At 39.0% G+C, this 24563-nt stretch overlaps 1 protein-coding gene across 1 annotated transcript; it reads right to left on the bottom strand.

Annotated features, from left to right (window-relative positions):
- Positions 1 to 8782: 8782 nt before the first annotated feature.
- Positions 8783 to 11151, bottom strand: LOC134363415 (melanoma inhibitory activity protein 2-like). Its single transcript, XM_063079023.1, is given in 2 exon segments — positions 8783 to 8808; positions 8811 to 11151. Coding segments are annotated over 2 exon segments (2367 nt in total).
- Positions 11152 to 24563: the final 13412 nt, after the last annotated feature.

The following is a 24563-nucleotide window of genomic DNA, read 5'->3' as shown; positions in this document are numbered from 1 at the left end:
GCTATCCCACTGTTGGGAATATACCCAGAGGAATGGAAATCATGAAGTCAAAGGTATACCTGTTTCCCAATGTTCATTGCAGCACTCTTTATAATAGCTAAGAGTTGGAATCAGCTGAAATGTCCATCATGAGATGAGTGGATATGGAAAATATGGTATATCTACACAATGGAATACTACTCAGCTATAAAAAAGAATGAAATACTGCCATTTGCAACAACATGGATGGACCTAGAGAGAATTACATTAAGTGAAACAAGTCAGGCACAGAAAGAGAAATATCACATGTTCTCACTTATTTGTGGGAGCTAAAAATAAATAAATAGATAAGTACGCAAACAACCCGGGGGCAGGGGGGAAAGAAGACACAACAATCACAATTCCTTGAAGTTGATATGACGAGTGAACAGATACGAGGTTGTTGGGAGGGAGGGGGGAGGGAGGTTTTGGTGATGGGCCACGATAATCAACCACATTGTATATTGACAAAATAAAATAAAACTAAAAAAAATTTTTTTTTAAATAATGCAAATCTAATCTATTATGTTAGAAGTAAGGATAATGGTTGTTCTTGGGAAGGGGGTTAGAACTGGAAGGGGGGCCTCCAGGATGCTAGTAATATTCTGTTTCTTCATCTGGGTGTGAAAAATTATTAAGCTATATATTTACAATTGCTTGCCTTGAAATCAATAAAAATTCCAAAAATTAAGGAAACTCCTAAAAATTAGAATTTACAAGAAACGTAGAACTTCTAAACTATGGACGGAGGTGAAAATGCACGAGTGATCAGCCCAATGATAAGTGAAAAAGGAAACACCACAGAAGGAAAAGGATGGTAAATCCAGCACAAAAAGTGATGTGGCAAAAATAAGTTCACACGGCAATAATTCCAAAACATTTAATGGCTCAAATTTATCTCTTAAAAGAAATCCCAGATACAGTTCAGTTTTAAGGATTATTTATATAATTTATGAAAGACTCATTTAAACAAAATAACACGAAAGACTTAAGATAGTAAATGAAAAATAACCTCTGAAACAGGTAAATACTAATAAAAAGAAATCTGAAATATTAATATTTCATAGCAAAAAAAGTAGATTCAAAAGGACAAAAAGGAACATTTCAGATTTATGAAGGGAATAATGTACCAAGCAGGAAAAGTCAGCTGTAACTTCAAAATATGTAAATAGAGAAATTGAGAAATCCGTGGTCATATCAGGAAACTTCCATACTGGCTCTTTCAGACAGGAAATATACTTTCTATTCAAATACAAATGGAATATTTACAAAATATAATTACATACTACATAATTTTATCAAATCTTGTAAATAAATGAAATTTAAAAACCCTTTACTAAAGATAAGCAGCCAAATTATTGTACAATTATAGGTATCTGTATCAGTCATGAGTGAACAGTTTACTCCCATATTAATTACATGGTTTTTCTGTCATAACCACCATCTAGTTTACTAAAGGATAAAATTATACAAGACTGTGATAAAGCTCAGGGCTGCCCGTGTAAAAGAAATGAACTATGTGAGTGAAATGAATGATGACCCAGGTCTCACTAGTTTATTAATAAGTAGCCGTGTGACAGGATCTTGGACTCGGCTGGTCTTCATATCAATCTTAGTAATCTCTAAATTCAATAACTTTCAACATGTACACTCTGGGGCAGAAGAGAGGAATGTCAGTATTGCATTGTGAAAGCTGTTTAGGCGTGGTCGATGCTAATGTGAGCTAATCCCCACATTACCCAGCCTTGCTGCACATACAAACGGCTCAGGCAGCACATGTGTGCAACTCACAGTACCCGCCCCACACTGACTGCTTTCCCCGTGTGTGCCTGTGCTGCAGTAGGGACAACGGAGGCCCTTATAACTGGTGACAACATAAGTAACAGTGTGTGGAGCAGCAGCAGGCCTTGAGGCTAACTCTACACTGGCAGAAGCACACTACAATTCTTCTGCTTTGCCAAGAAACGTTGCCTAATATTAAAGACAAGTCGAGTCTAAGTTTGGGTCCTTTTTTGAGGCAAGAGGAAGAATCTTATAAGAAATTTTCCCTAAAAAGAGACAGTTGTTCAGTTGCAAAAGGAGCCTTTATTTATTGAGATAATAAACCACTCATTCATGTTCACTGAACATGTTTTCAATTGAACAGAATAATCTGGAACAGTATGTTCTAAAACAAATTCATCCATTTTCTACAAGGCATGCATCTTTTGCCAGCCTTCATCTCTTTCTCCCAAGGATATAGTGCATTTGATGTACAACAACTTTACAGAAAATTTGAATAGCCAATTGGATATTAATCATTAAATTTTTTATCCCTAACCATACAAACGTCACGAGAGAGACATTTTGTATACATAAGTAATGTTGTGCTGTTTAGGAAGCCAATGCCTTATCCATTAGGCGACTGGGGCAATGTTGTGCTGTTTAGTGTTTAACAGTTGGAGGGAAAAAAATGATGGTTTGTAAGTCAGCTGGTTTCTGTGGTGTAAGTACTCCCTCGGTGACTGATTTCAAGCTACCAACATGATCCCTAAAAGAGTAACATTCAGCTCTCATAAGTCTCATAAGTCAGTGCAAGCCAGTTTCAGCACACCCGTGAGGGGAAAATGCTCCTGAAGCATCAAAATTGAATGGATGAAAGTATCGGCATCTTGCTCATCTGATCATGCAGTTTATAGCATATGATTTATGGTAAATGTAATCTTCCATATCCTATTCAATCATTTTTTTAGTTAGGCAAAAATTTCTGCAACAGATATATCATCCTTTTATACCATCAGGCCTCAGAGAGAGAGAGTTGAATATAATTGGACAAGAAAAAAAATCAATGATACAGTACTAGGTAACTGCAGAATATAGACAGATTTTACAGAAATATCTTAAGGGCTCTTTTGAAAGCAGAGCCTAAAGACAATAGGTAGGTCTTTGTGTTGGTTTGTTATTTTTTGTTGTTTTTTAAAATGTGAAGTAGATAATAACCATTCTCTTTACACTCCATTCAGCTCTGAAAAAAGCTTTCCAAGTTGTATTCTAGAAATGCTACATTAAAGTCATGCTGAGAGCTTTTCCTTTCAAAGCTTTTATAGATGTTAGGAGATGTCATTCAGTTGCACTTCTGACCTGTGATACTCCAAAAAGCTTTGTATGATTTTCAAATAGGAGAAATGATCTTACTAACATTTTCTCCCAACCTAAAAATGGGTTCTTTTAAATAGGGAAACTAGAGGGCATGAAGCCTCATTTTCCCCCTAACTAATTGTGCCATTTAATTGCTATTCAAATTTTTTAAATAAGGCATCATTTTTAAAAAGTTGGTCAATTTTGTTCTATTCAGTTTTATACATTTTATCAAACAAAACACACACACACACACACACACACAGAGAGAAACGTGGAAATATACAAGGGCACTTCAAAAAGTTCATGTAAAGATTCATATTATTTTTTAATTCTATTTTTCCACAAACTCTTTGAAGTACCCTCATACTAGATATTTTTCTATCCACAACATTAACTCTCCAAAGAAATTACAGCTTTTAAATATAAAATTTTAAGAATGAAAGAAATTCAGATGCTGCCTCAAATGTTAATTGACCCTGGCAGTTCAACAGACACTGCCATGGGATTTTGTAGTTAGGACTGGATTCCACCTACAGAAAGAACAGAGCGAGCTCAGGGATAACAACCACAGTAATGATGACTAACACATATGGAACACTTTCACATTACTTCACACCGGAAATTTTAAATTGCATTTTTTAAAGTTAATGAATTAAGGTTATATTTTACTAGTAAGAATAGCCTGCAGTATTGGTAGGATTAATTATCTAAATAAAGTAAAATTCAAGTAATGGGTGTTTATCTTTTGCTATTAATAGTGCCTTTTATTCAACTAATTTGTCATCATGTTCTAACACCTTTCCTGTCAGTGTATAAAAAGACTTCACGAAAGTGATTGCTTTACTTTTAAATGCTTGCTGCCATAATTTTGGTTATGTAATACTTGAGAATCTATTCAATTGATTCCACAAACATGAATGAAGTTCTTATCATGTGTCAAATACTATGCGAAGTCTAGAAGAAAACCTGGGCATCAAAAACACTTGGGTTCGGTGTTATGAAATATTTATATATCTTTTCTCCCACGGCATGATCTAAACCAGAGTCTATTGCTCCAAATCAGTCATTCCAAGGCATAACTTAAAATGACGAGCATCAACTATTCACCTGAGCATGATATATTAACTAGAAATATGTATTTTTAAAGTACGATTAAGTTACAAATGGACCGGAAGGGTCAAACTGCTTTAGTTTTGCTGAAATATATTTAACTGAATACCAATAAAATCAATAATATCACTAAAATATCACAGCTTCCAGACAAATGATCATCATTGACCTTTTTTTCCTTATTTCTGGGCTTAATCATTCAGGGAATTCTATTTCTACCATAGTCCAAATGCTGTTCATAAATAAATAACAGAAAAAACTAGTTAAGTACGAGGATAATAACAACAGTTTTCAAACTGGATATAACCAGTTCATGTCAGCAGTTTTCAAGCTGGATATAACCCCGAGGCTACCTAACACTTCCCCTGGGGTATAGGAACAAAGAGAGCTTTCAGGAAATAAGACCATTTAAAATGGTTCCCTCTCACAATTACCCTCCCTCTGCTTCTGGAAAGAAAGGAAATTGCCTTAGAGATGTAAAAACCTCTCGGGCGCCAAAGACACTATTTGAAAGTTGGTGTAGGTGTTCAGAAAGACTGGGTAACAAATCACTTCTTGCAATCAGGGTGTTCAGAAAGACTGGGTAACAAATCATTTCTTGCAACTGCTTGTCTTAAAAAAATTTAAAAAGAGCTAATCTAATTGTCAAATGATAGATTATTTAAAACACAGATGCTCTTTGACTTACGATGCAATTACAACCTGATAAATCCATCATAAATTGAAAATATTGTAAGGCAAAAATGCATTTAATACAAGTAACCTAGCAAACATCATAGCTTAGCCTAGACTACCTTAAACTTGCTGAGAACACTTACATTAGCCCACAGGTGGGCAAAAACATCTAACACAAAGCCTGTTTTATAATACAGTGTTGAATATCTTTTGTAATTTACTGAATACTGTACTGAAAGTGAAAAACAGATTGTTTATACAGGTACTCAAAGACAATTTCTACTGAACGCATGTCACTTTTGCACCATCCTGAAGTCAAAAAATCATAAGCCAAACCATTATAAGTTGGGAACCGTCTGTACTATTGATAAGAGAGTGTATTAGTCAGGGTTCTCCAGAGAAATGGAACCAATAGGAGATTAGAAATAGAGATGAGAGAGAGAGATTTATTGTAAGGAATTGGCTCACACAATAGGGCTGACAAGTGTGAAATTTGTAAGGCTGGCTTGTAGGCTAGAAATTCAGGTACAAGTTGAGTTGTAGTCTTGAGTCCAAAATCTGTAGAGTGGGCCAGCAGGCTGAAAACTCAGGCAGGATATCTATGTTGCAGATTTGAGGCAGAATTGCTTCTTTTTTGGAAACCTGTCTTTGCTTTTAAGGCCTTCAACTGACTCGATGAGGCCCACCCACATTATGGAGGTTAATCTCCTTCACTCAAGGTCTACTGGTTGTAAATGTTAATCACCTCCACAGATACCATCACAGCAAGATCTAGACTCATATTTGACCAAATAACTGGGCAGCATAGGCTAGCCAAGTCGATGCACAATCATCACAGAGATCATATATAATTTTTGCATGTGACTCAAGTCTAAAGAATGGAGTGACATTGTTGTAATGAAACTTCCATTTCCACCTGCTTACTTAAGTGAATAAAATTGTTCCATCTGTAAAGATGAAAAATAGAGCAGAATTGATGTTCAAACCTGTCTAGCAATAGGTAATTTTCATCCATGTCTACATAAGCTAATTGGCAGAACGTTTCCATTTATCCTCCTAAAAATGCATTTGCTTCATAATTATGTATCAAAATTTATAATACGTTTATTCCATTTAGTTTAATTTTATACTAATAACTGCTGTAAAACTCAGTCCAAAAGCAATGCTAGACACTTGTATTAGTCAGTGTTCTCCAGAGAGACAGAATCAATAGGATACATTATAATTATATGAGAGGAATTTATTAGGGGAATTATCTCATGTGACTATGAAGAAAAGTCCCACGATAGGCCGTCTATAAACTGGATGCCGGTAGCGTGGCTCAGTCCAAGTCCGAAGGCCTCAGAACCAGGAAGACTGATGGTGTCCTTGGTGTAAGTCCTGGAACCCAAAAGCTGAAGAGTTTCAAGCTCTGATGACCACAGACAGGAGAGAAGAGTGTGTCCCAGCTCCAGTGGATCGAGAGAGCTTCACCTCTTTCCTCTGTCTTTTGTTCTTTCCGGACCCCCAGTGGATTGGATGGTTCCCACCCACACTGAGGGTGGGTCTTTCCCACGCATGCCACTCAGACTCTCATACTGATCTCTGCTGGAAACACCCTCATGGACACACCTAAAAAGATTGCTTTACCACGTTTCTCAGCATTCCTTCATCTAACCAAGTTGACACCTAGAATTAACCTCCACAATCCTATAAACACAATTTAAAAAAAAAATTCGTTCCCAAATGGGTGCTCATATATTTATTGCAGAGTAACATAATGATTAATAAAAAAATTTTAAGTATAAAAATATATTAAATTAGGATACAATTCTGTGGAGGAAGTTGGAATGGAAATAAAAAGTATGAAAAAACCTAGAAGAGAAATTTCTGATGTGAAAAGCTTAGTCATCTACTTTTGAATGGATTATAGTTACTGACATATTGCTATGATTGTTCAGGTCATACTGAATGCTTTTTAAAAGCTTCATTTTTAAAGGTCAATGTTTATATTACACTGATAATTGTTTATAATTATAATGAGAAATATTAAATGTCCTTATATTTATAATTGTTTATAATTATAATAAGAAATTTTAAATGTCCATTTAAATGTTCAAGAGTATATACAGTTTTTCAAAATTCCTCAAGCAGGTGTATAAGAAAAAAATGGTAAAAGACTATTGTCATACACAATATGTCTTAAGAACACAGAAGACCCCTAAAACCTCTACCATCCAAAGGGGCCCCAGGAGTCCAACCTCCCAGCCAGGACACCCCAACATTCACTTTCCCAAAAGAGAAATGATAGGAGACAGTAGGGGATGGGGTCAAAGAAGGAGGCATGACAAGGATCCCTGGTCCAGGGCAACCTCAGAAGGCTCTGCCCCCTGCCACCCCCTCCCCACCCCCGGCAAGCCCCCAGCCCCACCAGTGCCCACCTTGGTCCGCTGCATCCTGGGCGCTGAAGGAAACTGTTGCTGGTCTCCCCAGTGCCCAGCAGAGGCAAATGGGACTGCTCGGCCCGGTTGGCAGCTGCCTCATGTTTGCTGGACCCGGATGTGATTGTCACCGGTGGCTTCTCTCCCGCCCCCTGCCCACCCCGCCCTCCCTGCCGGCTTCTCCTGCTCCAGCCTCCCTCTCCCTCTCCCTCTCCCTCTCCTCTCTCTCTCTCTCTCTCTCTCTCTCTCTCTCTCTCTCACACACACACACACACACACACACACACACACACACACACACACACACACTCACACACATCTGTCTTGCATATTTTTGGTCCCCATCCTGGGCTCTCTGTGTATGTGGTTCCTAATCCTGGCCTCTCAGCCTGTCCCTGTCCCTCTACCTGGCTTTCCTGGACTCCCCTGCTCCTGTCACTGGGTGTCTCTCTCTGTGCCTCCCCTGATGTCTGTCTCTTTCTCTAACACACAACTGTCTTCTCCCCCCCGACTTCTTGGTCACCAGGGAAGGGTGGGGATAGTGGGGGTGCAGGGAGATGGGCCCGGGGGAAAGGGGGCCTCCGGGAGGAGTTCCTGCTCCAAGGAGCGGGAGGGGCCGCAGTCAGCCCAGAGAGCCTCCCGCAGGCATTTTCCAGAGCCAGTCAGCCCTTCCCCTCCCTGCAGCTCTAGCCCTATCTGGCCGCCCCTCCTCACAGATACCAGGTGTTGTGATCTCCCTGAGGGGCCCGGGGCCTGTACCTGGCATCTGGAGCGTCCTCCCCTTGAGACCTTGCCCCAGGTGCTAGTCTGCAATGGCCTTGCAGATGAGGACTCGCCTTCAGGGAGAGGGACAGCCACTGGGGCCACATCACCAGGGTGACACTCAGGGTTTCTTCCACGTCTTACATCTGTCCCCCGACCCTTAACTACTCCCTTTCACCCCACACAGGTCCTTGCAGTATGGGAGTCCTCCCCAAGTGCCGTTGTCCTGCCTGGGATGGAGGTTGAAACTACAGGGTAGCTAAGGGACCTCGCCAGATATCCTGGGGGGAGATGATGGTGAAGGAAGGGAGTGAGGGCCCCTGGGTGTCCTTGGGAGATGGGGGCTCATGGGCATTTGCTCAGCCTCCAGGGAAACCACCGAGGAGCCAGGGGCCTGAAACCTCTGCCAAGTTTCTCTTTTTGGTGCCCATAGGAGCCATCCTGTGCCATTGGTTCCCATGGAAACAGAGCCCTGCGACACCCCCTGCCTTGTAGCATGCATAGAGCACTTGCTAGCACTTACTCACAAAATTCATATTTAAATCATCTTTATTTACAAATTACTACCCTGAGAATTATAATTCCATTAAGCTTCAATTTGAGCAAAAAAAGTAGTTACTTAAAATGAAAATGAGGGATAAGTCAAAACTATTTATGAAGAGAGTCCAAAAATATCATCAGGTTTCTTGCTGTGCTTCTGGATTTCAGGACCAGGCTCATTTGAGCGTAGAATCGACCCTGAAGGGAACTCACCCCTACTTTCAGCATGTGGGGGTGGAGGTGAAAATCCAGCTCCTGGAGGAACATAAGGAGGAAAACCCCTCAGTGAATAGACATTTCTCATTGCAAATGGAGGTGGTGGCTGGACAGGAAAAACCCTTGGTAGAAAATAATTTCGAGGAGCTCCATACATGCTTCCTGGAGGAGGTGGAGGAAAAGGAGGTTCTCTTCTCATGAATGGACCCCTCATATCCACTGGAAACAATGGACCTCTGATTGCAGGAAAAGGTGGAGGAGCAAAGCCAGGGCCACTTGCTTCCCTTTCAGCAGGCACAGATGAATGAGGCACATTTACATTACCAAGGTCGCCTTTGGTATCATTTCTCCTGGATTCCATTTGTGAGGGCTTTGGCCCATCCACTTTATCCAAAGAAGGCAGGTTAAAACTTCTGAGATCTGCTGGTCCAGACGGTCCACCAGGATTAGAATCAAATCCGTCTTGCCTTTGTGGAAGAAGAGCTGGATCAGAACATGGGTGGCCTAGTGGAGGGATCGTCATCCTCTGGTGCTGTTCCCACGCAGGTGACAGGAACCCAGAAGGTGCTCCATGAGAATCAGTTAACGTGTCACAGCCCGATTCTCCTCTTTCATTGGTCATCTGATGGTCCAGAGTATTCTCTGGGCCTCTTGAGCCTCTTCCTCCTCCTCGCCCTGGAGTCAAAGGTGCGAGTGTGAGTGGAGAGAGAAAAGCTCTCATTTCGGATGAAGGTCGACCCACTGGTGAGGTACCACAAGGGGAATGCTCTCCGCCAAATGCTGTATTTGGAACATCAAGTGCAGAAGGATCTTTTTTGAGAAGTTCAAATTTAAACTCTTTTTCAGCTAATTTTTGTCTCTTGTAAACATTTACTTTCCTTAAATACCTGAGGTGTCTTTCAGCAGTCTCAGCTGCCACCCAACTGCCATGCGCTTCTTTCTCATAGGCCGTCAACTGCCCTTGATAAGAACGAACGCTTCTCTCCAATTCTCCTTCCACATCTCCGGCTCGCCTTCTGTAGGTCTCCAGTTCCTCACCTGCATGGCTCATCTTCTCTTCTACTTTGGAAAGTTCCTCCTCCTTCTTTAACCGGTCCTTTTCCTCTGCTATTAACTTCCTGTGGAGTTTCATTCCATTTTCTTGATACAGTTCAGTCATTACTTGAAGTTTCTGCCGAAGCTTCTGATTTTCACTTTCCAACTGTGTGTTTTCTGACTGTAAAGATGCTCGTTCAGTCTGGAGATTTGTAATATGCTCTGTAAGCTCTTCCTTTCTTTTATCTACTTCAGACAACCGAGTTTGAATTTGGTTTCTTTCTCCTTCTAGGGTTTTTAAAGAAGCATGTAACTTAGCAGCGTGAATCAGTTTCTTCAAAGCTCCTTCTGGTGGGTCATCTAAGCGAGCACCATTTTGTGATTCACTCTTCATCTGCAATTCCAAGTCATCAGCCATCATGTCTTCTCCAAGCACAGCAGCCCAGTCTTTCATCTTGAGCAAGCGTTCAGTCAGAGACTTGATGTGATTTTCTTTCTCACTCAGAACTTGTTCTGCCTGGACTCTGGAGTCTTCAAATATTATTTTCTGTTTATGAAGTTCACTCACTTGTTCTTTCAATACTTCCGCTTCTTGTAAAAGCTGTTTCTGGCTTTCCTGAAGTTGGGAATTTTCATTCAAGGCATCTTTTATTGCCACCTTCAGATGTTCTTCATTCATTTGAAAGATTTTGGAGATTATTTTGGCTTCAGCTACTTGTGACTGGATGGATTTCGATTCATCTTCTAAGGACTGTATCCTTTTTGAAATATCTGCCATCAATTCATCTTGCTCACAATGTTTAGATTTCTGTTCTTTTAATTCTTTTGCTAGAAAGACTATTTCATCCTCAAGTTTAGATTTGGACCTGCTCAGCTTTTCATAGGTTGCCTCCAAGCTTTGTGCTTCTGTTGACCCCTTCTCAAAGCTGGCATCCTTCACAGCTGACTCTAAGCCTTCATACTCCTCTTGAACAACGCTGAGTTTGTCAATTAGTTTACATTTTTCTTCAATTAGTCCAGAAAGCTCTTCAGCAAGCTTTTTCTCTCTTCTTACATAAAGCCGGCTTCTCACCGATCGAACACTTCTCCACAAAAACAAGAGAATCAAAAATCCAGTAAGAGCCGCACATGTCACCAGTTCCCATGGAAAACCAGGGCCCGGTCTCAGGTCTTCAGGCCATGCTGCCACAGTCCTGCACAGCTTTCCCAGGACCAGCCCCAAGTACGACTGAGGGGCAGCCCTGTGCACCTCCATTGTCTCTCAGGCTGCTCCGGCTGTGGCCACGGTAGCTACGGCCTGGCCAGGCCACAACCAGCACCTGAGACAGCTCTGCGTTCTGTCAGGAACGTGAACCAGCCCCGGCGAGAGCAGCAGACAGGGCGCAGCTGGCCCTGCCGGGAGCCAGGGAGCACTGGCGCCCACTGGCCTCAGGCGTCCCCCACGCACACCATGGTAACCAGGCCCCCTTTGTGATGTCACTTCCACCACGTGGTTCCGAGCCCCCCACCCCACGGGCCTGTGACAAGCGCTGTCCTCGCCAACCCCCACCTCGGCTCAGTTTCGGTGGGCCACCACTGGATTTGAATCCATGTTTATAACGTGTGATGATCAAGTGTGGGTAAGTAGCAAACTCATCACCCAAATATTGTCATTTATTTTTATTGGGAAAATTCAAAATCCTCTCTTTTAGCTATTTCAAAGTATATAATATATTGGTGCTAACTCTAGTCACCTTACAAAGCTATAGATCACTAGAAATGGTGCCTCCTGTCCAGCTGCAACTTTGTATCTGTAACCTCTGCCTTTCCCCTCCGCCCCCTGCCCTTCCCAGCCTCTAGTAACCACTATTCTGCTCTCTACTTCTGAGATCAACTCTTCTTTTGGCAAGTTTTTAAAGGAAATTTTGTGATTTTAATGTCTTTCAAAAGAGCATCCTGCCTTAGATACCTGCTAAGGAACAAAAGTGTTTTCTTTGGACTAACTTTGCCAAAATAGCCATAGAATGTGGCAATGGGAAGAGGCCTGAGACACTCTGGGCTTCAGCTGGCCCAACGCTTTCTTTATAGGTAATGGAACAAAGGTCTACAGTAAGTCCACTACCTGTACGGGGGTTTTTAGCTATTTAGTTGCAGAAGAGTGTTGTATTTCGACTTCTGCTGAATGTCAGTGAAATGCTCTTTGTTTTAAAAAACACTTTATTGAGAAATATTTTATATATCATGTAATCCACCCATTTCAGGTATGCAATTCAATGAGTTCTAGTAAGTTTGTCAAGTTGTGCAGCCATCACCACAAATCAGTTTTAGAACATTTTCACCGCACCAATAAGATCGCCTGTACCCATTTATTCTTTTTAAAAAAAAATTTTATTGGTTATGAATATTCATGGGATACAAAGTTGATTGTCACCATTCATGCCGAAACTGTGATGGCCAGATTCATACTGGCCGCAGGCCTGTTACATTTATTGTATCACATTTATTGACTTTCATATGTTGAACCATCCTTGTATCCCTGGGATGAATCCCACTTCATTATGGTGGGTAATTTTTTTCATGTGTTGCTGTATTCTGATTGCTAATATTTTGAGGATTTTTGCATCTGTATCCATCAAGGATATTGGCCTGTAATTTTCTTTTTTTGTTGGACAGAAACAGGAAAATATAATAACCTTCCTTAAAAACAAAGAAACAAATAAAACTTTGATCCAAAATCAGGTAGAAGTAAGTTAGTAGATAGAAGATATGAACTGTAACTCTCCCTTGCTAATTTCTCCATAATTACATTCCCTTAGATCCTAAATAAATCTAGTTTTTTGGTAGGAAAAATAACCTTTTTAAAGTCTGGGAATGTTTCATAAATTTGAGTCCCACTCCATTAATTTGCATGCCACATTAATTTGGCCTATAATAATTGATAATTTTAAATCAGAATGGATCACACACAGGTGAAAAATATTGTAAATCATAGAAATCTATCATAGATGGTAAAACCCCAATAGGCCACCTCATGCCCATGAATAGCACAGCAAGATGAGAAAGAAAAGTTACAGAGGGAGATCTTAACTCTCTCCTGTCTTGAATTTTGTTAGATTGAAAAATAAACGTTGGGCAGTGGCCTCACCTAACACCACAATGTCAAGGTATCACTATTAATGCAGCCAGACTTTTTTTAAAAAGTGGAAAAATTATGAAGCTCAAAGACCACAAAAGTAGAGACCAGAAATACCACCCTCTTTTCAGTCCTATCTCTGAAATTAACTTGATATGTACGATGAGGAAGTTGGTTGACCTCTGACCATAAGTTATGTGTCTGAGAGCAAAGAGAAAAATGTTACACAGTTGCTTTCAGTCACTCAGTAATTTTCCTGTTTGTCCATCTGCATTCAAGAGAGGACTGTGCAGAAGAATGTTGTGATAAACTAGTCAGACAAGTTGTATAGGTAGCAGTAGTAATAATGGTGACAAATGATCTCATTGTAGGTGACGATCACATGGGAATTAGCTTGAGCAAAGGGTAGGATGGAATTGGGATTTCCTGAGATGAGAAAAAATTTGAGAAAATTAGCCCTAAAGTTAGAAAGTGAATCAAGAATTTGGTTTTGAATTTAATGGCTGTAAAAGGCCTTTTAGATATCCAAATACAAAAGTTCAGTAAGTGAATGTATGAGTCCAAGATTATAGAGAAATCAAAATAATAATTACGTGTTTATTGAGTCACGTTATAAGATACTTAAAACATAATCGAGTCCAGTTGATTAAACAAGTATAATAAATATGATAAAATTATGAGAATGTGAAAATGATAAAGACATGTGGCAAATAAAAATTAGGACAAAAAGCACCAAGGCAATGAGAGTTCTTAGAGTGGTGATTTTTTTTTTCTGTTTTCTATAATGTAACACGTTGTAATTTAAAAGCCACAATTATAGTTTACCTGGAATACAGTTTTCCCCTCACCGACACTCCCTCCCATTTGTTTGTGCTCAGTTCTAATCAATACAAAGGAAATACTTAAAAAGAGAAAGGAAGAAAGGAGAGAAGGAAGGAGGGAAGGAAGGAAGGAAGGAGGGAAGGAGGGAAGGAGGGAAGGAAGGAAGGAGGGAAGGAAGGAAGGAGGGAAGGAAGGAGGGAAGGAGGGAAGGAAGGAAGGAGGGAAGGAAGGAAGGAAAGAGGGAAAGAGGGAGAGAGAGAGAGAAAGAAAGAAAGAGAGAGAGAAAGAAGAAGAAGAAGAAATACCGGGCATGCATCCTGCAGCCCAACACTTTCCACATCATTCTGGATTAGAACTTTCAACTGCTCTTACACCAAATCCAAAGTCTTTTACGTAGTGAAAAAGCTGCTTCATCTGTTCTCTTCTGACCACTTTCGCGCACTGCATCTCCCTGCCTCCCTGTCTGTTTAATTCTGGTTTTGTTGACCTTCTTTCCCTGGTGCTTCAAGGACCGTCTTCCTTTCTCAATGAACTTGAACCCCTGGTCCTTTGTGGACTTGCCCCACCTGCTTCCTTTATCCTATTGTCAGCTTTCAAGACTTCCAAATTCTCACTCCCCAGAGGATTTCTCCCACCACCTCCTGAGATATAGTCTGCACTTCAGTGACACAAACTCTTATTTTATACACCTTATTATAATTATAACTAAATCACCTATGTAATTATCTGCATAAATACTGATTGTCCTTTGAGATGGGCAGGTTCATGAGGGCTGTCTCTGCATCTAATTTACTCTTTTTGATGCAGCACCTAGTAAAGTGCTTTGCACATTAATAAATTGCCAATAATTTGGAATCCACCCGGGAGAAAAGAGGAGAAACAACGCGCCATTTCAATGTAATGTCAAGAATGGATGAAAGAGAGGGGATTAAAGAGATAAGATGGGGGGTGCGGAGGATTTCCAGATGTCTCAGTCTAAAAAATGCAGTGGAGGTAACGTATAAATGAATATTTTATTATGTTTATTGAAATTGCCCTGAGAATGGCAGTGGTCCTTACAGAGAATGAGCAGTGACAATAACCACATTGTGTTTTGATGTCTTAAATGAGGTCCTAATTTTCCCCATGAGAAGGTTTTAGGAAGCATGTACATTTTTATTACTTTTATTAAAGTGGCTTCATTAGGTGTGTTTTGGGAGTAAAATATCTGTAAAAATAATATGGTACAAAGGTCATAGGCTTCAGGGTTTTCTTTCCGTGAGTATCATTAATAGGTCAACATTGGAACAGTCATAGTAATGATCTTAATTTCAGCTTTTGCCATGTGCTGAAATTTCAGCTTCATCTCATGTTCTTTCAAAATTAAAATCCCATGACTTGAATGGTTTTTATCTTTTATCTCTAGTTTAGTTACCCCTTAATATCAGGAATTTTGTACATTAATGTTATTTTTTTCTAGTTGTTAATTTGTAGTTATATTTATTCCTCGTGTAAGGGGTATTTTTTTGTTTGTTCTTTTCATTTTTGTTTTTTTGTTTTTCGGTAATGATATGGATAGAAATACCTAAATAAAGGACTATGACTATAAACCAATCTGCTGGTATTCCTGTGTAAGTTTAAAAAGTCCACAGGTATAACTTGATGGATAGAATGATTAGAGAATTAAGCTAAAAGGTAATTGAAGAAATTTTTATTAAAATTGTATTAAAATCTGTGAATGTGTTTGAATCCATTGCATAAAAACTTCCTAATATTGGTATTCACTTAAAAGAGAATGAATGTGACTAAATTAGAACAAACAATTCAAAGATAGGTTCATTATTTTGAATTTTACAAAACTGAAAAAAAATATATAGATAAGCGATAAGATATTATGGGAATAATTAGGCAATTTTATAGATTAACAAAGCAAAAATCACACTGGACAAAGTTAAACAGACAAATACGACAAGAATTCATTTAAGGATATAGCCACAGGGGAGTGAGACCAGACTCAGCGTGAACTCGACTCTTCTGAAACTAAGGTCTGGAGAGTGTTTAAGAGCTGGGGTTGAGGGCTGGGGTCACACAAGGGCCACGTGTGTTCGCTAAGTGGCGTTCCTGAAAGGAAAAGGAAACCTGTTCATATCTTCATGACAGGAGGTGGTTTTACAGCTTGGAGCAAGGCATCCACCAGAGTGAGTCTCCTACCCTCCCACAGAGACTGGGAGACAAGGACTCTGTCTCCCTTGAGGATGACATTTCAAAGGGATGGCTCCTGGGTCCTTGAGAAAGGCAGCCTCAGGTTGTAAAACTGGCAAGAGGCTTTTAGAAAGATTTATAACTTAAAGGGACAGAGAAAGAATTTATAATCATAAGTTTTCTAAAGTAAATGATGTAAGAAGAGGGAGAGAAGGGGCCTTTGTGCTTAGGCCATCAGGATTTCTCAGGAGCAGGGGCAAGAGGGAGGTCGGGGCCCAGAGGACCGAGGGAGTCTAAAGTCTACTGGAGCTGAGGGAAAGGAAAGGCCTTCCTGGTCAAGAACTGTGAATGGGAAGACTGGGGAGACAGAAAATGCTTGATAATGTTGCAATCTTTAGGTAAAAATTGTAATGAATACATACTCAGATAGATAAATTATAATCTGTATTTGCATACTACTACTCTAAATTTGGTTTCTTTTCCTCGTTTCTTTTTCTTTTCTTGTTCAAAATTTGTCTAGTTTATTTTCACATATTATAATGAAAATGTACATAAATATTGTCAGGTACTTTAGATTACTTGTTCAGGGTACGTTTCAAGAGGTGAGTTGAAGTATATGAATATTCTTAATACATATTACCAAATTGAAAGGTTCTATTTGAACCAATCATCAGCAAAATAACTCATCATTAAATATCAGACATTTAGGTTATTTGCTTAAAATTTTTCACCAGTTTTCTTTTAAATAGATTCAGAACATAAAATTTGTACAGTAAAATATACATTTAAGTCTTAGCCAAATTGCTTTTTAATTTTAATTTATCAAATGTTTAAAACGCACATCTAATTGCAGATCTAAGATTACGCTTCGAATGAGATAGTGTACTATGCAGAGCTAACATAAGTACAATTCAAACAAAAAACAGTTTTTGGTATTTCTGTATTACACTGTGAAATATTTACATGTAATTTTGTGTAGGGTTTTGATTGGTGGTTCTGTGCTTAGTCCAGCAAGGCCAGTCTGATCTATCCAGCATAATGGATCCTGATAGCCTCTGGAAGACAGGTTCAGCAGACTATGAGCTCCTGGGGAGTGGAGTCCATGAACTTTCTTCAGTTTCCACAGTGTTTGGGCTATTACAGGCTGTTAAATTGAAATGAGCTGAACTTGTTAAAAGCACCAAAGCCAATGGAATCAACTCAAATCACTAACCTCAAGGTTAAATGCATTTTGTTCATCTTCAGTAAATGTGCTGTTAGTTTTTCTATTTCTTTTTTTTAATCAATACTTTATCCTTGGTTGAAGTACTTCATGATGGAGTGCTATAATAGGTAACTATAAAACCCCTGCTTAAGCCAGAACGATGTGCATAACACAGGTACCACTTCTTGTTCAGCTTTGTAGTGTCAACAAATATGCTGAAATACAGAAGAAATAAAAAGTAAATGTTTGCTGAATTAATTTTCTGGTATCTAACACACATATTTCTAAAGATATCAGATAAAACCCAATGATGTCATATTTATTACTTTTGACGTTTCACAAAAAATGAATAAAATTTTGATATTCTTTATCTTTTTCAATACTTTTCCAGAAATCAAAATAGGCAAATGGTCATAAAAAATGTTTAACATGGAGAATAAATTTTGAGATATTTCTGTATGGCCCACAGTAAAGAAACTATGATGTTTTGATATATTGACAAAACACCAAAGAAGATGATAAAATCTCCAAAATTGACCTCAGAACTGGGAATTCCGTTCCGTCATAATTTTAAAATGTATATAAAATCATATAAAAAGACCAATTGAGAGACTATGGGAGATCAGGGAAAATCCCATTTTTTTTACTTTTAGGAAAACAAGTAATAAATAACAACTTTAATTAGTTATTTATTAAACAACTTATAAATGTCCCATATCAACATGTTTTCAGAATCTTAGAATGTTACAGATGACAAAGACATGCTCCTTTTTTATCTTTATATTTTGATTCTTGATTAATTAGGGTTGCTGAATTAATCCCTCATTATAATAATCACTTTTCCTTTGGCTTACCTCTTTATTATATTTCCTGTTTGAAACTCCATCCAGTTTGTAACCATTATATTTTCCCCAACAGGAATATTAACAGAATCAATCTTCAACTTTGTCGAAGACATTTCTTTGTAAGGACTTCAACTTCAATATTTTACATCAGGGGTAGGCGATTTTCTTTTTTCTGTAAGTGGCCAGATAATAAATATTTTTGGCTTTACAGGCCATAAGCTTTCTGTCTCAACTAAACTTTGGTGTTGTTACCTGAAAGCAGCCATAGACATCATGTAAAGAAAAGAACATGGCTGTGTTTCCATCAGAATATATTAATGGCTATAGAAATTTGAATTTCACATATTTTTCATGTACCACAAAACATTCTTTTTTCTCTTTCTTTTTTTTCTTTTTATATCAAGATATATCAAGGAAATAAGATGAGATTTTAACAGGATATTTAACCTGATGTATCCACAAGCTACCAAGATATCCTGTGTAAAAAGTTTAAAAATCAGATTATTATACATATAAGGCAGAAAATCTTCAGATATATTTCCTAGACATTACTAGACATCTTCCCATCAATTATTAAATAGGATCCGAGTGGGGAAAGATAGGGAATACGTGCACAGGTGTCCTAGGAGAGAGGTGTTGCCACACTGTGTAGTCTAAGAGGCTGCCACGTCCTTCACTTCAACCTTAGTAAGGGGCTTCTGAGAGACCACTAAGAGAACTTAAAATGTACTCTTAAGATATCCCAAAATGGTGCTTAATTAAAACTCCAAATTAAGGCAGTCTTTGGAAGCAAACAGAAGCAACTGCTCTGGGATCTATCCACACTTACAGAACTGTGGGCTCCAGGGGACGTGAGTGTTTCCTAGGCTCATCTACACTAAGAAAGAGAGAGAGCTGGCATGGAGTCCTCTTAGGTCCTGTCAAAGAGCCATCCAGAAGGGTCTAGAATACCTCAAGGAGAATCTGAGGATGAATGCTTAGGATCAAGAAAGAAGCAGCATCTGAAGTAAGCAATCCAAAGAGTGAAGAAACAACCTGCAAAATGGGAGAAAATATTTGCAAACTATGCATCTGACAAGGGATTAATATCCAGAACATACAAAGAACCCAGACAACTCAATAGGAAATAAACAAATAATTTGATTACAAAATGGGCAAATGACCTAAATAGACATTTCTCAAAAGAATACATACAAATGGCCAAGGAGTATATGAAAAAATGCTCATCACTAATCATCAGATAAATGCAAATTGAAACAACAATGAGATATCATCCCTTTTAGAATGGTTATTAACCAAAAGACAGAAAATAAATGCTGGTGAAGATGCAGAGAAAGGAGAATTCATTAATTGTTGGTGGGAATGTAAATTAGTACAGCCATTATGGGAAACAGTACAGAAGTTTCTCAAAATACTGTAGATAGGACTTCCGTACAGTCCAGAAATCCTACTACTGGGTATACACTCAAAGGAAAGGAAATCATCATGTCGAAGGGACACCTGCACTCCCTTGTTCATCACAGCTATATCCATAATAGCCAAGATGCAGAAGCAAACCCAACATCCATCAACAGATTGCATAAAGAAAATACGATATATATACACAATGAAATAGTACTCAGTCATAAAAAAATATAATGAAATTCTGCCATTCACAGCAACATGGATGGGCTTGGAGAAAACAACTTTAAGTGAAATAGGCCAGGCACAGAACGAGGAATACCACATGTTCTCACTCATACGTATTTAGGAGCTAAAAGAGCTGATACTATAGAAGTAAGTAGAGATCAGAATAATGACTACTAGAGACTGGTAAGGTGGGAGGAAGGGCAGAGGGTGGTCAATGGAGACAAAATTTTAGAAAGACAGAAATAATAAGATCTAGTGTTCTATAGCAATGTAGGGAGACTACAGTCAACAACAAATGCCTATATAACCTCAAGCAGCTAGTTCGGAGGATTTTGAATTTTCCCAACACAAAGAGGTGATAAATGTTTGAGATGATGAATATGCTAAATACCTTGATATGATAATTGCACACTGTATAAATGTACCCAAATATCACATTCTACTCCATACACACACACACACACACACACACACACAATCATCATGAGTCCATTAAAAAATAAATTAAAAAGAAAAAAATTCAGAAACAGTAGACTGGAGGTTACCAGAAACTGGGTAGAAGGAAGTCATTTCTTAATAGGTACAGAGTTTATGTTTAGGATGACAAAAAGTTTTGGAAGTAGAGGGGGTAGTCACACAGCATTGTGAATGTGAGTAATTCCACACAATTGAATGTTTAAAAATGATTAAAATGGCTATTTACAAAATGAATAAGTTGCATACCTGAAATATGCACAGGTTTTGTGTGTCGAGTATACTTCAATAAAGTGGTTTAAGAATAAAAATAAAAAAATAAACTTCAATAATAAATAAATAGTGGGAGAAGAAATAAAGTTGTGTTTTGTTATGTTCTATGAATCATATTAACATAGTGGTTACAGAAGGAAGGAAGAAAGTATAGAAAGGGAAGAGAAAATGAGAAGGAAGAAAGAAAAGCATACAGATGAATTTTCCTATTTCCTTATTGTACATGAATTTAATTGAAGACCAAAGGACTGACTTGCCCAGAGTTTCAGCATCAATCTACGAGATCTATTCTATATTCTACAGTCTGCTCTGTACCTATTGTATTCAGGACAGAACATACAGCCTCTTGTTCCCTAATCTCATTTCTGTTATTCTTAATATATTTACATTTGAAATTATAATGTTTAAAGGAAGTCAGAAATAAATAATGTGTGATAATTTGACTTCCAATTTTTTCCCAATCTGCTTTGTGACTCATAATTTTAAAACAATTCCAGTTTAAATTTCAGCTAAGCATCAATGAGGTATTAAATATAGTCTACATATAACAGAAGCTAATTCTTCCAGCTGGCGACAAACCCAAATGTACCAAATTAATAGCTTCATTCTTCCCAGGAATCTGTGGTACATTAACAACAAGAACCATGCTTATACAAAATGTTTTTTGTGGGTATTGGAAAATTATCCCAATGAGCAATGCTGTAATTATAATTATGAATTAAAATAATAATAGCTCTTCAAGGGAGTAAAAACTGTTTTCTGATTTTTTTTTTTTTTTGTGGTTTCAATCTAAGTTTAACATTTTTCTCGCAGAGTCAAAGCAGGGGGAAGAAAGGAACAGTTTATAAATAATAATCTAGGAAATAAATTATAAGAACTACCCAGAGCTAAAAAAACAACAATAACAAAACAAAAACAAAAAGAAACACAGATGTATAATTGCCAGCAGAGAAATTTAGAGAGAAAGGACTCTGTATCCACAGTCTATAGATTTAAAGCAGCAGTAAGCTGAGAAAGAAAATCAAGATGATGGATGCACTGATAGGCCAAAACCTATTGGTTGGGGAAATATTATTAAGGTTCTACAGCATGCCCTGCGCTGAGCTAGGGTGCTAGGCAAGAAACAAACCAAAAAGACGTGATCTTTATGCTACTAAGGTGCCTACTGGAGAGCCAGAAAAATGAAGCTATATTACGAAGGTCCTTAATGAAATAGTCGGCTGTGTGGAAATCAGATAAAATGCTGTAGGAATTTTCAGGATGATGACAGTCAGTTAGAGGCCAAACAAGGCTGGCAGAGACAGCGCTTTTCAAAGTGTTGGTAGTTCAAAGGAGTGTTATAAGAATATAAGAGCAAAGTATCTTGCTCAGTAATTATACTTGGAGATTCTACAGGATCTGACACGGCCACTGTTCTGTCTCTATTCCCGATCTCTTAAAAAGCACATAATAATGTCTATGACACTGAATTCTGCAAACATTACCCAGTCATCTGTGGACATATACACACACGTGTATGTTTTGAAATCCAAACCCTGAAGGTAATGGTATTAGGAGGTGGGGATTTGAGGAGGTTGTTAGGGCATGAGAGTAGTTTACAGAGTACTTTCTAAATGCCAACTACTAATAATTAAACTTGCAAATTTTCCCTGTCCCAGACTTGATGCAGCATATGAAAAGTTCATTCCCCACTTTCTTCCCTGGAATTCCTCTCGTTGCCTAAGTTTAATCCCCACTTCTTCTAACCCATATGGTATTGGGGTGAAGATAAAAGAAAAGAATGGACACAAAAGGATTTTATTACTTGACATCTGCTATCCCCATGTGCAAAAGGGTAATGCAGTTATAGTCAAAGAAGAACTTGTGGAACAGTTGTACCAGGCATGCTCTTACCACACTATACGGATTATTTCATTAAATCCTCAAAAGGCTATGGGGTCATGATTATTATTTTTATAGCATAGATGAGGAAAGTAAAGCGTCACAAACACTAAATACAGAGAACACAGATACACAGAAAACAGTGTGCAGTGTGAGTGTCAGGCATACAGGTGACCTCCTGTATGCTATGCCCTGTGATGGCTACTTTTCTGGAAGTAGGGATAAAGATGCATGTGAATGGTATATTTCTCCTCTCTTGAGAAGGTCAGAACTCAGTAGGAAAGGCAGACATGTAAACAAACAAATGGAAAACATTTCCAAGAAAGAGGAAAGATGTATAGCCAAGTTTCAAAGGTAGGAAGAAGCCAGGTAAACTTGTGAGTGGCAGACCTCCAGGTGGTCAGAAAACATGGTTTGGTGAGAAACTCAGAGGAGATGCTGCACAGACAGGTTTTCTCTCTCTAAATTGTAGACAATCAGTTTAAGAGAAATGATTAGACCTTTACTGTGATTATGATTGTGCTTACAATACATTTATAGTACAATACATTTGCTGCCAAAGATGTTCAATTTGGGGTAGTGAAACCAGCACCACACGCTCAGTGAATAGAGCAAGATAGAGTCTCAGCGTCCTCACCAGCCACATGAACTTGAGTCCAATAATTGTGTGTGAGCAAAAACCAGCATCTTGTGCGTGAGTGCTGTAGACTGAATGTGTGTGTCGCCATGAAATTTAGATGTTGAAATTCAAACCCCAAGGTGATGATATCAGGAGGTGGGGATTTGGGAAGGTGGTTAGGCTGAGGGTAGAGTCCTCATGAATGGGATTAGTGTCCTTATAAAGGGATCTCGGAGAGCTGCCTTCCCCCTTTTATCATGTGAGGACACAGCCAGAAGACGGCCATCTGCAACTCAGAAGGCGGTCCTTGCCAGAACCCGACCGTGCTGCTGGCACCTGAGCTCAGACTTCCAGCCTCCAGAACTGTGAGAATTAAATTTTTGTTATTTATAAACAACTCAGTGTATGACACTTGTTTATAGCAGCCAGAACAAACTGAGATAAAGTAACTGGGAGAGCTGCCTGAGACACGGTGCGTAAAGGCATCGGGGATTAAGCTGCAGGAAATGGTAACAATCGTGCCTGAGACGCAGCTCCCATGGAGCAGAGGAGAACTGGAAGCCACAGCCAGAGCAGGACTCTTGAGTATAAAACTGAGGATTTGGCGCTTCACCCTGATGGCAGGGTGCTGGGGAGTCATTCTTTCTCAGGAACCTGAAGGTAGATTCCCGATTCCTCTCCTTTGCCAAAGGGCCTTCATGCCGCCAGCTTCCAGGTTCAGGAAATATACCCAGATCATACTTTGTTTTCCCTTTGGGGGCCCTAAAAGACACTCAGAGCCACTTTCTTTTTTCTTTTATTTTTTTTAAATTTTAAAGGTGGTGATCACAATTGGGAAAGATCGAGTTATAAAACACTGGGCTGCATAAGATAAATGAATTTCTTCAAGGTATCTTCTTTCTGCCACCCTTACCTCCTTCATCCTCAGACATCATATGGGCCCTGCTGGTTGACAACAGTTGTTGTGGAACTAAGCTGCTCTTTCAGCCTAAGTAGATGAACATTGTCTTCCTCATCCAGCCTTATACTTCTGCTTGGCTGAGTCCCGCTGGCTGCTAACTAGATGCACACACAGCTTCAGCAGGTGTCTGCTACTTCGTGTACTCTTCCATGACCCAAAGACGGTAAAATTCCTCTCTTCTGTGCTCCTGTGGCACTCAGTGTTTCCTTTGTCCTAGCACGTTTCCCTTGCACTGGAGGAGGTACAGCATCGTGGTTAAGAGCATGGGCTCTAAAAGCACACTGGCCAGGTTTGGAAGTATTTCTACCACTTGCCACCGTGGGGACTTGGAGTCAAGTACTTAGCCTCGTAGGGCTCAGTTTCTTTATCTGTCAAAGGGTGGTGGGTATCAGATTATCTCTTGGCATTTCCTCATAGATTAATTGGATTTAATCATGTAAGACACTAAGCACATGATGGGAACTCAATTATTATTACTGTGTTTGTGTCCATATCTAGTGAATCTCTCTGGGACAGTGAAGTATTTGTCCCCAGTACAGTGCTTCACACAGAGCAGATTTCAATACATTTTTTTAAATAAATTGCCTCTACCTTCCTCTTTCCTGTGTTGGCCCAGCACTAGATTTGAACTACCACCTGGGTTTTTCGTACTACTGGATAACCTGG

Source organism: Cynocephalus volans, chromosome 14 (genome assembly GCF_027409185.1).
Source record: "Cynocephalus volans isolate mCynVol1 chromosome 14, mCynVol1.pri, whole genome shotgun sequence".
In the NCBI taxonomy this organism is placed as follows: Eukaryota; Metazoa; Chordata; class Mammalia; order Dermoptera; family Cynocephalidae; genus Cynocephalus; species Cynocephalus volans.
Note: the sequence above shows the minus strand (reverse complement) of the source record. Positions and strands in the feature narration are given on the sequence as shown.